Raw genomic sequence first — 14915 nt, 5'->3', positions numbered from 1 at the left:
CCCGTGTGTAGTATATAGCCGTGCCCGCGTTGGCACACGGCGTACGCGAAACTCCGTTTCTATCCAAAATCTCGCAGCGTCGTCAAAGTTGATGTGGCGTGAAGCTTTAATAGGGGACGAAATCTCCGGTGCAGTATTTCGCTCGTAAAATGTTTCATGACCTTGTGGCGGTTTGCGCGACGGTGAGTCGTGGTAGCGAACGTTGAGCGAGCCACTACAACGAGCCAATGAGGAAGCGTTCTTCTCTTACAAAAAAGAAAGAAAGAAAACAATTGCGTTATTCTAGAGAGAGAGAGAGAGAAAGTCATAGAGGAAAGGTAGGCAGGGTAACCAGGCTGAGCCCTGTGGGGTACCCAGCACTGGGGAAAGGGTAAGAGGGATTGAAAGAGAAAGTGTGTTTGTGCCTGTGGCCTCGCATTTCTATTAAACCCAACCTAGATGCGCGACAATAGCAACAGAACCGATCACTATACAGTTTCTACGCAACGCCGGAACGAACTCAAGGCTTTGAAGAGTGGTGCCTGCTGTTAGCCTCTTACATTCCCGCACCGCCGTTCTCACCATCATGATCATCCTAAATAAATTTCTCTATCTCTCTATAAAGCGCTTCTGAAGTCCCTGCATGACACGAAACTAGACGAGTGGCTCCAGTAAAGCCCCCGTTTAATGCACAAAAGCATTCACTCCTCTGCTCCTTATCGTCGTCTATTCCGATACTTTCACTGCCTTTCCCTCTTTCCCTGTGCAGAGTAGCAGAATAGAGCGCCTCTGCTCCGGTAAACCTCTCTACCTTTCCTGTATATAATATATATATATATATATATATAACCTCCTAGGTGTCTTTTGTGTTGGCATTAGTAAAAATAAATCTACAAAGAGCTCCTCCACACACCACGATGCCTCTGCTGTAGTGTTGCCTACGGTTGTTTCCTATACCTGGCGCGATCTTCTTCACCGTGTTTTGTGACATAGCGCGCAACAGTATAAAGCGGAGTGGAGCGCTCGTTGGCCACGCAGCCGACGCTTCCTCGTCTGACTGCTTCTTTGCATTGTACGCTTCGGCCGAAGTTATCGAAATCGGCATTGCTCTCCGTATCGCCACATGTCACTGCTCACGCAGTTTAGCGCCTTTACAGCTGAACACGTCATAGTTCTTTGTTACGCTGTACTTGGGGCTTTATGGTTACGGCATATGGAAGGGGGGGGGGGGGGGCTTTAGTATTTCGGCACATATTGTCATTATTGACGTGCGTGAAATTGTGCATGTTCAAGTTCATGTTGCATCGATTCTGAATTTTCTTCTCTGCTACGCAGGGCGGCGGCTGGGCCGACATGGAGGCGGCCGAGCGGAGGTCGGCGGTCCCCGAACTGCGGCCGCCGTCCACAAGACTCTCTGGGGCAGAACACAGGGCAAGGGTACGTCTCTCCGAACCTCAATATCTCTAGCAGTTAAATTCGTTTCAACTCATATTGTTGTTATATCATTAGAGTATAGACGTCCATACATACTGACAGAGAGCCGTACTAACGAATGTGTTGCTTAATCCCAAAGCCCCTAATTAATTACAATGGGGACGGGCTCCTATACATCCGTTGAATAGCCTTACAAAATTTCTGAATATGTTCATCTAAACTTCGGCGAATTAACAGTTCTGAGATTTGCATGAACTCCAGTATCAGCGAAAAAAAATTGTTTGGGCATTCTTACGGGCCTTTAGACCTGAGCTGACGTTTTCCTGCGCTAAACTGTGACGAGAAAGGTGGTAGCTGGATATCCCTGTAACATCACGGTCCCTGTAACATCACGGTCCTTGTAACACCACGACTGCTTGTGACGTCACGGTCATCGTCACGACTCCTTTGACATGACGCTGGAAGTCTGGGAAACGAAAGCAAAGCTTGGGATGAAATTGTCCGCTTGCAGGGGAATGAAGGGACAATAAAATTAATTAAATTATGGGGTTTTACGTGCCAAAACCACCATTTGATTATGAGGCACGCCGTAGTAGGGCACTCCGGATTAATTTGGACCACCTGCGGTTCGTTAACGTGCACCTAAATCTAGGTACACGGGTGTTTTCTGCATTTCGCCCCCATCGAAATCCGGCCGCCGTGGGCGGAATTCGATCCCGTGACCTCGTGCTCAGCAGCCCAACACGAGACAATATTGCACTGGTGGCGTTCAAGTGAAGACCAATCTTGAGCGTTACTTATGTAAACATTCGTTTGGTTGTGTGACTGGGATTGCTAGGTCATGTCAACGGGTATGTTCCAATGGAGCTGCTTAGCGCGGCGATTGACTGGAGCCTGCTGAATTTGTCTTTTAATTCATCCGTAGATTTATGTTTATTTTTATTTTTCGTCTGAAGAGGGTGCCTAAACGTTGAACGTCTGAGATCAACTTGGCGTTTAGCATATTTCTTTCTAAGTAAACAGACAAGGCGTAGCGCCCAGCACTGGGCATATCAAACATTTGTGACGGCACTCTCAGCCTTATCCCGGTGGAGGACGACCTTGATTGGTGACTTGTATCCAACTATGCGGCTAGTCTCAAGACCGCGTTTAGAAACGAAGTGTCTTGGGCCATCGCGGTACGCGTCCCCGGTGCAGAAGTAATGAGAGCATTGCTGAAATGCTTCAATTCGACAGGTCTCAGTGTCCGCTCTAGTGCCCGCTCAAGTGCGAGGGTTTCAGCACTGTGCCCGGCTTCTGAACACTTATTGTACAGCTTCGCCTGACGTCTAGTACATGTTCTACTTACGCAAGCAGCGGCAGTGAACTCGACAAACAGTACAAGGAATTGCGAAAGAAGATAAGAAAAAGACATGTTTCAAAGCATATTTTGAACACTCGTAAGAAAATTACAAAATTGGAGGCATCAGAATTTTCCAAATTCCATTCAACAATCGTGCGAGCGGAAAAAAAATATGTAAATGCGTTAATCCGACACTTGTATATATATATATATATATATATACATACATACATATATATTACTGTGGTCGCTCTTGTAGGAAATACCACCTGGTACTGTCAAATATTTGTCTTTATTCATGTCTGTTTGGTCGGGTTGGATCTGAAACAAAGATTCGGCTGTGTTAAACTGCTCTGCCTACGAAGTTGGTCCACATTTTTCGTCCGAATAATACCTACAAAGTGCGCAAATCAATAAATAATGCTGGTTCTCCCATAATCGAGAGCAGATGTAAGCATGAAATGGCTACCGGCAAAGCAGATTGGTTCGAGATGGTACTAGCCAGAATCTTAAAATGGGTATAGTCCATGTTCGCAAGGGCACACTCAAAATTGGAGCATGCTTAAGCTTCGCCTTTAAGAGTGGAACGCGATAGCGTTATCGGGTTCGGTTCGTATATTAAACACCATCAGAATTGGAGGACGCTTAAGCTTCGCCTTTATGAGTGGAACGCGATAGCATTCAAAGTTCCCTGGCTGCTTATCAGGGTTTTATTGCGATAGCAATTATATGTACACTCAAAGAGCATTTCTGCCGTCGGCGTTGCCGTGAGGTTCCGTATGACGTCAACGGCGATGAAATCGTCGCCGCGCGCCGGACGCTGTATGTGCGAGTGAAAGGGCGCGAGGGACGGGCGCTTTCCCGGGGAGCGAACGCACGGGGGAAACAAACCCGCGTTCTGCGCCGTGCTCCCTGAAGGGGAGGCGACGTTTAGCTGCGGCACCAAATGCGCATTTATATAAAAACGTTGCGACGCAAGAAGGTGGTAAAGACTTCCGACGCTGCTCGACGAGTTTCCCGTTCTGATCTCGTCGAAAACCTCCGAGCCGCCCGCAGAGGCACTGGCAACAGTCACCAACGCCGCGCGCGTTCGGTGCGAACGCGGGCAAAACGGCGACTGGCGTCGACAACAGTTTTGCGCGTTGCTGGTGCTGCTATTCATAAAACTACTATCCTTACTCCGTATAGCTCTCTACTAAGTTTCTATCGCAATTAATGCTTCGCCTTTCGGGTGAAGCTGCGACATTTTTTTTTCTATTACTTCGTCTTTCTCATTTCCCAATAAGAATTTTTTTCTCGTATGTTCGAATTACAATCCGACGCTATCACGCCTGTAGGTTGTGGTGAAGTCGTACTTTACGATCTTACAGCGAAGCTGTTAAGGGCTCAGTCTCCGATGGTCGTGTCCGCGTGTAGAAAAAAATGTGGTTGATCCCTCTTATATAGGAATCGGTATAGAACACGAAAGTGAAACGTGTCTTCACAGAAGTAGTGTAATGTTTATTGCACATTGATATATAATGTCTATTGGTGTTTTGTGGCTAAAGCGCCCTTAGGCGTTGATGCACCCACGCTGACGCCTGGTGGCACGTCTCCTCCATCACGACTACCAACGTCGATGACCATGAGCAACCGTCGTGCATATGGAAGCTGCACTACGCTGCACACGCTAGCACAACGCGAAAGACGAAGCAAGTAACTGACACACTAATACAACGCGCAAGACAAAGCACGTAACTGAATCGTCACCGAGTCAAATCAGCGCGTACAGCGCGTCGTAATTGCAGCCTCCGCGATCAACTTCAGAAACATTTTCAGAGCTAATTGCGGAGGCCACGCTCCGCTGTGCTGAGTACGGTGAACGCCACCTAGGTGGCGTTGGTAGTGCTTCTTGATGCCAGCGTCCCTTCGAATGCTGGCATCGAGGCGTCGTAGTGCTGAGACCACCGAAGCGTTCACTGTCGGTGCGCGTTAGTGTCATAATGCAGTACTTCTCTTTTCTGCTCGCAGGCGGCGGCACCGCCCCGAGCAAGAGCGCGGGTACACGGAGGAGTGTTAGATATATAAGGCGCGTCTGTGTAGCTCTCTGCAAATGCGTTTGTGGCGCAATGGGTTAAACGCTCGGCGATCTATCGTCGCGGACCGAGAGGTCGTGGGTTCGATTTCCAAATTTTGCATGTTTGTGGAACTTTTTCTTCTGGTTTCTTTCTTTGTATTATGTTCGTGTACATTGTAAGAACGTCATATCCGTGACGGAAATACGTCAGTGAAGTCTTGGTGGACCCCGGCATAAAACACTTTCGTGTTAAAAAAAAAAAGGACCGCACATCCACGAAGTGAATGATGATGAGTGGGCGAAGCACCGAGGGATCATTCGGTTAACCGTGAATCCCCCGACGCCGGCAAGCGGACCCAGAGGCGGCGAGAGTGCGGGAAGCGGCGGCAAAACGCTGGAAGCGTTCTCTACCTGAGGTTGGTGGCGCCGGGGCTCGGTTCAAGCGCGAGCTTCGCGAGCCCTCAGCTTCGGGTCCGCTTGCCGGCGTTGCCGTTTTCCTGCAGCTTCCCGCGCCCTATACTCCGGGTCCGCTTGTTGTCTGCGTTGCCGTGTTGCAGCAGCTTTGCGAGCTCTCGACTCCGCTTGCAGTTGAGCCACCACTCTCGCCTTTTCTTCCATAGCGGGCGCGCTGTAATCAGAAGCGACCGTTATCATCCATTGCTGAAGAGAGAAAGAGAGCGCGCGTCGGGAACGAACGCCCTTATGCACCGCAGCGCCCCTAGCGGACTCCATGCAAACCAGAGCTACGGACGACGACGACGAGGGGAGGACAAGGCTCGGCCCTAAGGAGCTTCGCCCCTAAAACTCTCATTGGCTGTATGCTGTATGTGGGAGTGAAAGCGCGCGAGGGACGCGCGCTTTCACTGGGGAACAGCGTTGCATGTAGGCTCTCTAGCTTTCACGGGGAGCGAATGCACGGCGGAGAGCAAACGCCACTTCTTCCGTCGCGCGGAAGGCCGTGATGAGACGGGAGGGAGGGGAGGCGACGTTTAGCTGCGGCATCAAATGAGTATGTTGCGATCGTGCGCAAGGGGAACTGGCGACTCAATCACAGTCTGAGAAGATTTCACATAAAAGACATGCGCTGCCGGTGTTTTGTTTCATGACATTTGTTTATGGGCTGTCATTCTCAAAATTCTGAGGAGCTGTAGCAGCACCAGCAACGCGTAGAATTGTTGTCGATAGCGGCGGCGTTTTGCCCGCGTTCGCACCGAACGCGCGCGGCGTTGGTGACGTGTTTATGAAGAACGTGCCAACCTTAGCCGTACACCCTATGGCGGTGTACCGTAGTGACCATAAGGCCATGGTCCCTGTGGTCACTAAATAAATGAAAACCACCGGATCATATATATTTCTCATTCTTTAATAGTTCAAATAACCAATTACATCATCACATCTTATTAGTCATAGTTGGAAATACATCATTCCCACCATAGTACAGCTTCGCTGGTCTTCCATCTCCACCCCAGTGGAAGGGCTGACAGTTCTTCATTTTGTTGTGTATTAGCGGTCAGTACATGATTTCTTTCAAGCGTAAAATAGATTTGAAGATTTATGCTAGGTATACAACTTCACTGCGCCACATAAGCTTTTTTTCAAAATATTAAGATTTAAAAAGATAATCTTAAAGTAATCTACGTAGATACCTTGACAAACTATGTAGGTTATACAAAGTGGTATCTCGTGATCCCGGGGTAACGAGTGGCTCACAATCAGACAGTGATGCGTCCCTAGGTAGCTTAAACATGTCTTTCCACTTTATGTTCAACAATTATGTGTTGGCAGATGCACTCACGTGGGAATGCGAAAGCATTGTAGTCCCTTTGGCGAAATGTTTTTACAGGGAAGCTGTTTATGCGGAACCTGTGCCATCGTTCAGAACCCTTCCACCATATAGTAACAAATACAATGATAAGAGAGGACACTTCCATAGGCCCCTGCGGCCGATTTTAGTTCGCAGCGCACCTAGCGGGTGCGTGGAATCTACACAGACTCAGAGATTGGGACCGCAGAAAACTAATATCGAAGGCTATCTTCTGATGATTAGAAAAATTACACGGCCTCCAAGATCGCCTCCGTGCGAGTGCTCGTCCCGGAGGTTATATTTCGATTTTTTTTTTTTAACGCGTTGCTTGCATGCATCGAGTATAGCGAAAGCTGTACCGCCAGAGCAGCAAGCACACGATGCCACTGTGTGCTTATGCAGACATTTTAAATAAACATGACAAGTGTTGGAAGAGACGACACATTTTATTTTCAAGTCAAATTCTCAGTAAGCACATGACACACTTCTTTTCGCGACGTTCGATGAACGCAAGCACATAAAGATAGTTGCACTGCAAAGTGCTAGACATGCCAATACAGGTGCCCTATGTTGAGAATAAATTTCGCAAAAGGAATAAACAGGCGATATTATGAAAAACCCCGCAGAATAGTAAAACTGCAGAAGACAGCATTAGCATTAAAGAGGAAAACAACGCTCGTCCTTTGAAGCCTAACCTTTCTTATTAAGTGGTAGTTTCGGGCTGCATAGCAAACAATGAATGAAGGCTGCTCACTGCAGTTGTCAGCCAATCCCGCTCTCTCCCTATCCTGCCATTGTTACTGCACCATGCAACACAGCAGTAATTCCCGTAGTACTTCACTACGGACGGCATGACCTGAAAAAAAAAGTATTGGTTATGTTTTTCTCTCCCGCCTTCGCACAAATTTTCACCTACGCACTTCACATCGCCCTTTCGCCAAAAGTGTCATGTGCAATTGCCGCAGATAAAAAAAAAAGAAAAAAAAAACCTTCGGTGCCATGCATGCGCTGCTGAGGCAGGAGTGTTTATTCAGAATACCTCGTAGCCACAGCTTACAAAGATTCTTCTCAATTCGCAAGTTCTCTCTAACTGCGCTCGTAACAAAGGCTTCTAGCAATCTGCGCACACCACGAATAACGATCCTCAGCATAACTGCATTCTTTCACACAATTTCACACACATTCACTGAATTCAGACTGCGTATACCGGCGTGTGCCAACTCACTTTCTCGCTCCAAGAAACGATTTTCTCGCAAACGTGGTGCGCAGCATTCCAAATTGCTGTTTCTTACATAATGTGAAGCAATCCACGAACATCATGCGCGAAGTAACACAAAAAATGCTCTCTGCGCCGAACAGCCCAACGCGAGAAATGTAAACTTACGGCTGAAGTGACAAATACATAAACAATTTGTAAAGTAATGAAGGGAAAAAAAAGAGCTTAATGAAGGCCTTCTTACCAAGCAGCAGCCAAGCAGACAGACGTTCTGGCAGAAGAACCCAGCAATGACCACGCAGACGTTATCGCACATCTTTTATAGCATCTTTTATAGCGTCGCCTTGCCTGATCACACCATGGCCGATATTTTGTAGCGATGCGTTATGCTTTATTCTTTATACTAGCCTTATCATGCACCGCTCACGGCCGGCTGATCCCGTTGATAACGTCTACTTCTACAGCCACATAGACAAGTACACGTACAGTGCACTAGAATAGTTACTATAGTAGATAACTAGTACGCGCGTTCCCTTGTAGACAGGGTGTGTTGTATTGCCCTCTAGCGGAAGGCATGAAGCTGCGTAGCTTGGCCGCTTTTAGGCTGGAGTGGCCACTCTTGTAATCGGTATGTTAGTCTATGCTTCCACTCCGTGACCCGCCGTGATTGCTCAGTGGCTATGGTGTTGGGCTACTGAGCACGAGGTCGCGGGATCGAATCCCGGCCACGGCGGCCACATGTCGATGGGGGCGAAATGCGAACACACCCATGTACTTAGATTTAGGTGCACGTTAAAGAACCCCAGGTGGTCCAAATTTCCGGAGTCCCCCACTACGGCGTGCCTCTTAATCAGATCGTGGTTTCGGCACGTAAAACCCCGTAATTAAATTTTTTGCCCACTCAATGAAGATGATCGTGTCTAAAGAAGCTAATTTCGCCAACATATTGTCATAGGCATGTAACTAATACCCGCTATCGTTAAAGTCCTCACTGCGACTTGGGAAAAAGTGTCTAGTAAAAAAAATGTCACAGTTTCGCCCTAAGGGCGAAGCAATGAATGCGATAGCAACACAGCAATGTCATACGATGTAAGGTGAGCGACTTTGGTAGCAATATGAATTGTAGTAAACATGAGCTGATTAAGTAAGCAGGTGTGCTGCGGCGTAAGTAGACCGACATGAAGAGAGACTCGATGACCACGAGAAGGCGCGTGTGAAACGGTGGTGTTGATGAGAAGCGCTGCCCGTGGGCAGCGCGTGCGAAGGGACACACCTGTAGCGCTGCACTGCCGATCCGGGCAGCATTGCATGTGTAGCGTGCGTTGGAAAATGTGGCCCGACTATTACTAACTGAATGAACAAGCGTGGTGTGAGCGCGCACAAACAAACATGAATAGATCACACTGAATGCAGACAACGACTGTCAAAACGCTGGCAGCAAGCAGCGGGCGAAGGTACGTGCGGTCTATCGCTTCAACGGAAACAGCGTGCATGAAGGTCAGAGCCGTGTGGAGATAAGAGACGGTGCGGCGAGCGACGAGCGCGGTTGCTGGCAGAGGAAAAGTGCGCTCCCCCCCCCCCCCCCCCCCCCCCGCTCCCTCCGGCGCTGGCTGCCCGCTTCCTTGCTTGCGCGTGGGAGAGATAAGAGACCGTGCGGTCGAGCGACGAGCGCGGTTGTTGGCACAGTAGAAGTGCCCCCCCCCGCTCCCTCCGGCGCTCGCTTCCCGCTTCGTTGCTTGCGCGTGGGAGATTGAGTGCGTTCGCTCTCCGTGATAGCGCGCGTCCCCGCACGCTTCCGCTCGGGCATACGGCGCGCGGTGAAGATTTTATCTATACGGAACCTCACGGCGACGGCGACGCCGACGGCAGAAATGCGGTTGAAGTGTCCATATAATTGCTATCGCAATAAAAAATTCAATTTTGGATCCACACAAAGTTTGGACCGAGTTCGAAGCGAACTGCGATGTGCCACGGGTGCACGGTTGGCAAAAAAAATATTGAACCAATAATTTTCTTCATTGCTGCCGCTGACTGATTTTGTTGACTCGTAAATCTGCAAATGCATACGGTGTCACGTTGCTCAATAAAAGAACAGATGATCTTGAACCATCTTCTATGGCAGTCATTGCGTCGTGTTGCTTCCCATAGTGTTGCATGCATCGTTCGCCATCCTGCTCGATCTTTCGCGCTTGTTTGCTGCGTTGAAATAGGCTATTAAAACACAGATAGACCACAGATGGACCACAGCTGCGCATATTCATTTCACCATGTCTGATGGTCCTCCACAAGTTTACTTGCCTATCTCACGAGCTACACGTCATTTAAGTGAAATGAGGGCATCACTGCTTGTACGTGTACTCCTTTCGCTTGCGCATGCGGGCGAAGGTTTCAGTTTGGTGAAAAGGAGGAGGGGGAGGGGTGGCTGTCCCCCTCCCTTTCATGAATACGCAGCTTCCGTGCTTAGAAAATGATAACTTTGAAAGACAAAACGCAATAGTTAACGCCACAGGAACGCCGGCAGCCACGATCACGAAGATAAGAGAAATCCATGCATGTACTGCACACCATTCCCACAGTAACTGAAGGCGCTCGCAGCACCAGTGTTCCCTGTGGTGAATGTTTTGCAGTCAACTCTACGGCCTGTCAACTGCAGCTACACCGTCGTGCTGGGGCCTCGTATCTTCTCAAGTGACAGTAGGAGCAGCTTTTGCAAGGAGCATAATTTGTTCGCCGCCCTCGGCACCGATCCTGTGCGCTTTCTGCGCATGCGTCCAAACCCCCCTCCCTCGGAGCGTTTGATATTGGCGCCCGCGCAATAGGACGAGATATTTCTCCGCTCTATCCACTGTTCTCGTTGCCCTACACGTGCTTTTTGCGATAATCGCGAATTTGTGAAGGAAGTGCAAAGAAGAAAGAAAGGACGAAAGAAAGGAAACAAGGGAAGCAGAAGGATCCAGCAGCAGTGCGTCCGCCAACTCTGTTATCATTTACTGCGACAACATCGAGCTCCCACAGCGAACACATGTGCGCGCTGAGCTTGCCTTCACTGATGAAATTCCATCAGCTGAAGAGGCTGCTTGCTCTTAGCGTGAGGGCTGCGAGAACACTGGTGGTGAAGGAATGTTAACGAGAGTGACGTTGGTGAGTAGGAATTGTAAGAGTCGTCGTTTCTATTAGTAGCGGTCGCAGTAGCGTATTATTGTTCTTTCGTATGAGGGTGTTCGTGCAATGTTAACATAATCTAAAGAAAGAAGAGTCGCCCTGTGAAACTTCGCACAAGTTTACTCATTAGGCAGGATTACTCGAAAACTCCAGCTTACTGTGCAAGTCAAAATTTCGCAATTGATTAATCAACAAAATATAACTAATCAATTTTTAGGCTAATTACTTTACCGCGCGTATAAAATATGCAGATTGAATCCATGGATTTCAAACGGCATGTCCACTTGGAAAGAATTTTGAAACTACGACCAGTTCTTACTAAATACGCGTTGTCAAATTTGTGGTTAAAGTACGCTGTTGTTTCGCTTGCTTTTTTAACAAAACGCCTTTTCATGAATAGAAGATTAAACATTACTGAAACACCAATACAGTTCGTTGCAAACTTTAAGAACGCATATCTCGAAACAGAATTCGTTACAAGTCGGTATCACTTTCGGAGTCACCGGCTACAATTAGTAAATTTCATTATTGTGCAGTAGAGTAATTCGTTTTAAAGGTGATTAGGCGACACTTTTGTTAATTGGTAATATGTTCATTTTGATTTCTCCTGCACATACTATCCGCCTCCGAGACTTATCCAATTCCAGAACTTGAATCGTGCTACATGCCAAGGTTGATGTAAAAAAAAAAAAAGAAATCTGTTAACGATGAAGAAGAAACAAACCGTATAATGACAATATACTATAGAGTATTATGCAAGAAGAGTCCCCGAATTTTATACCGAAGTGGGACCTTCTGTTATCAAACATAAATATAAAAAATTGGTTCTGCAGCATCCGCAGAACTGATTTTATAAGCGTACAAGCAGTCACAGCAATAATAGCATTTATAGCAGACCTAACTAAAAGTTAAGTGGAGATGGAAATGCATTATTGCTAAAAGTTGCACAATAACGTATTACCTATATTTAATATATTATTCTTTTAAGTAACGCTTGAAGAAGAATAAGAAAGAGAGGACATGCATTTAATGCGTGTGTGGGTCTATACATGTATATCCCCCGCAGTGGGTATGCGCCATTAGTGAATGAAATGAAATGAAGCGCATGTTGAAACAACAACAACAACAACAACAACAACAACAACAACAACAACAACAACAACAACAACAACAACAACAACAACAACAACAACAACAACAACAACAACAACAACAACAACAACAACAACGACGACGACGACGACGACGATGATGACAACTAAGGTTATCATTATCATCATCATCATAATGAAGGCCGAGAACGAGTTCCGCAAATTTAAACCGGCAAACCAGGCAGCCTGCCGGACACTTTGTTGGCAAACCCGACAGTTAACGTATTTCTTAACAACAACAACAACAACAACAACGACGACGACGACGACGACGACGATGATGACAACTAAGGTTATCATTATCATCATCATCATCATGAAGGCCGAGAACGAGTTCCACAAATTTAAACTGGCAAACCAGGCAGCCTTCCGGACACTTTGTTGGCAAACCCGACAGTCCACGTATTTCTTTCTTGTTCGTGGTATGTGCGCTGCGGCGATTGCCTTGATTAACGGAGTAAAACGGAGGGAGGGATAGCGTGAGACTGATTTGCATGCTCGTAGCGTTTCGATGGAGCCGTGTATTGATTCTCCGCTTGAGACAATGTGAAATAACGTGTACGCATTTCTACAACAGACGGCGCTGCAGGAGCACAGGTGAGAAAGGGATGCGCGGCGCTCCGGCGAACAACCGCCGTGGGAGCGGACAGGTGTCCGGCGGCCGTGATCGAAGCTCCCGCCGCCAACTGCTTCCGCGTTTGTCTTTGTGCGCAGCCATTTCGTTTTCGTTCTTCCGAGGGCGACAAGAAAAGTATGTTCAAAAGCTGACCTGATATGTGTAGGACGGGCCCAGAAAGCTTTGCGGGAACCTGATAGTATACATACCGCTCTTTAGCGGCAGCGAGGCGGTTGGGGCGGCTAAATGAACCTTGCATAAAAGTTACTCGGCGATGCGAATGTGTCGTGAACAAGGGGTGTATCGAGGTGGGATGAATGAAAAGATCGTCAGCCTGCCACACTGAAACCTTCTACGAATACTGAAAATAGACGACCTGGGGAGGGGGTATTTTGTGAGGGTCCACGTAGTGTATATGTCCATTTAGTCTGCTGTTGAAGTTCTGATTGGCTGGGCTGAGGTGGGCGTCCGCAGCTGCCAGGCGCCACAGCCAATGAGCACTTCGGCAGCGGACGAAGTGGACATGTCCACTATAGGTGGACTCTCACAGAATAACTCCCCAGTAGGCTCTGAGTGGCGTGCATCAGGTTGCGCGTTCAAAACTCGATGAGCTTATTTCATCCTGTGCACATACTGCAACCTGACGGGTACCACAAAGCGATATATATATATATATACTATAAGGCTGGGTGCGCCATATGTGCACCTTGCTTGTCCTCATTTATTTCGCGCCATTGCACCTATGTACGTAGTACTGTTGCATTACATCGGACTATGGTGCTTTAGGAAACAGAGAACTGAGAAATAAACTATTTGACGAATTTCAGGGGAGGAGAACGTCCTTGCTAGACGCGCACCTTCCAAAAAGGCTGCGGATAGCACGAAAGTGGGTGTCGCGCCTTCATCTCGGATTTTTTTTTTTTTTTTTTTGCATCACTGAGAATGCGTGGACGAGAAGTCGTAGTGCGCTTATGTGTTGCTGGAAGCGGTGAAATCTCTGCGGTGAAGCTGACAGCACCGACTGCCTGGCTAACACTACTTTTGTGGCAACACCACCACAACCACTACGGCCACCGCAATAACCACTGGCCATTGTATATCATAATCTCAGTTTATACGCAACTGCAGAGGTTTCGCTTTATGGCACCGACGATAGTCCACAAGTGGCTGAGTGCGGCAAGCCTCGATCGACCTGGGGCGCGAACTTTTCGACATGTTGACTAGTCTTCCCGAGTTGTTGCTATCACGAAGACAAGTCTCGTTGTCCAAACCTTGGCTCCAGCCTGAGGCTTCCCTTGTTCGTTCAAGCCGTTGATCGCTTCCAGCCTCCATATACCTGGGAATGTTGCTTGTTTCACCGGTCGTATAAGGTATCCTGTAAGTAGCACTGGATGAGTTCCTGCGTCCTTCTGTCAGAGGAAGCTTCACCTCACGACCAGCTATTGTGTTCGATCGGGACGTGCAGTTAGTATACTAGCATAGCAGGCGACCGAGAAACATGGAGAGAGCGCCAGAATGACGTCGGAATGTCCTGCTCTCACGTGGCCATCGTCTGTGTCATGACCTCACGACAAATGCTCCTCCCGGGAAACGAAACCGAAAATTGTTCGTGGAAAAGCTAATTGCAGTTAATCATTTAGGGCGCTCTGAGGCTTGTCAGTATTTTTTTTCCTCTACTCGAGTTTCCAGGTCCAAGACCTTCGCTTAACGCAAAAAGTGAAAAGTAGGAAATGTCGTGTCAGTAGTAGTAGTCCTTTCAGTTGAGCCGTTCGATGCTCAACATGCAGAGATTCCCAAGAAAGTCTAGAAGAACTTGTAGCTGTGCTAATTCGTAATTCATCTTGGTAACCAGCTTCCGAGCGCAAGAAAACACTCGCAGGAGCGCTTGCGTGCAAAACTGGGTTGCTTTCTTGAGTGTTTGGTGTACGGATGCGTACGTGTAATCGAGTGGGTTTCACTAGCGCTCCAAAGTTGTTACTCAAGAAAGTGGACGGCGGGGCATCGCACGAGCGTCATGCGGAAGTTCTGGGTTCGGCTGTCACCAGCGGGAGGTTTGTCGTTCCCACTTTCGTTTCCCCGTCTCTTTATCATTCCTACGCTTCACTTAATAAAGAAACAGCTAACGTTCCCCGGCGCTTTCCTTATCTTTCTGTGC

General features: G+C 47.9%; 1 protein-coding gene across 1 annotated transcript in view; it reads left to right on the top strand.

Moving 5' to 3' along the window:
- The window catches only part of LOC119446299 (uncharacterized), a 394554-nt gene that overhangs the window by 144379 nt on the left and 235260 nt on the right, over positions 1–14915 (top strand). The window contains 1 exon segment of the mRNA XM_049664068.1: positions 1315–1416. Within this exon segment, the coding sequence (XP_049520025.1) occupies positions 1315–1416 (102 nt within the window).

This window comes from Dermacentor silvarum, chromosome 3, assembly GCF_013339745.2.
Source record: "Dermacentor silvarum isolate Dsil-2018 chromosome 3, BIME_Dsil_1.4, whole genome shotgun sequence".
Taxonomy (NCBI): Eukaryota; Metazoa; Arthropoda; class Arachnida; order Ixodida; family Ixodidae; genus Dermacentor; species Dermacentor silvarum.
The sequence above is the reverse complement of the archived record's forward strand: the minus strand, read 5'-3'. Positions and strand labels throughout refer to the sequence as shown.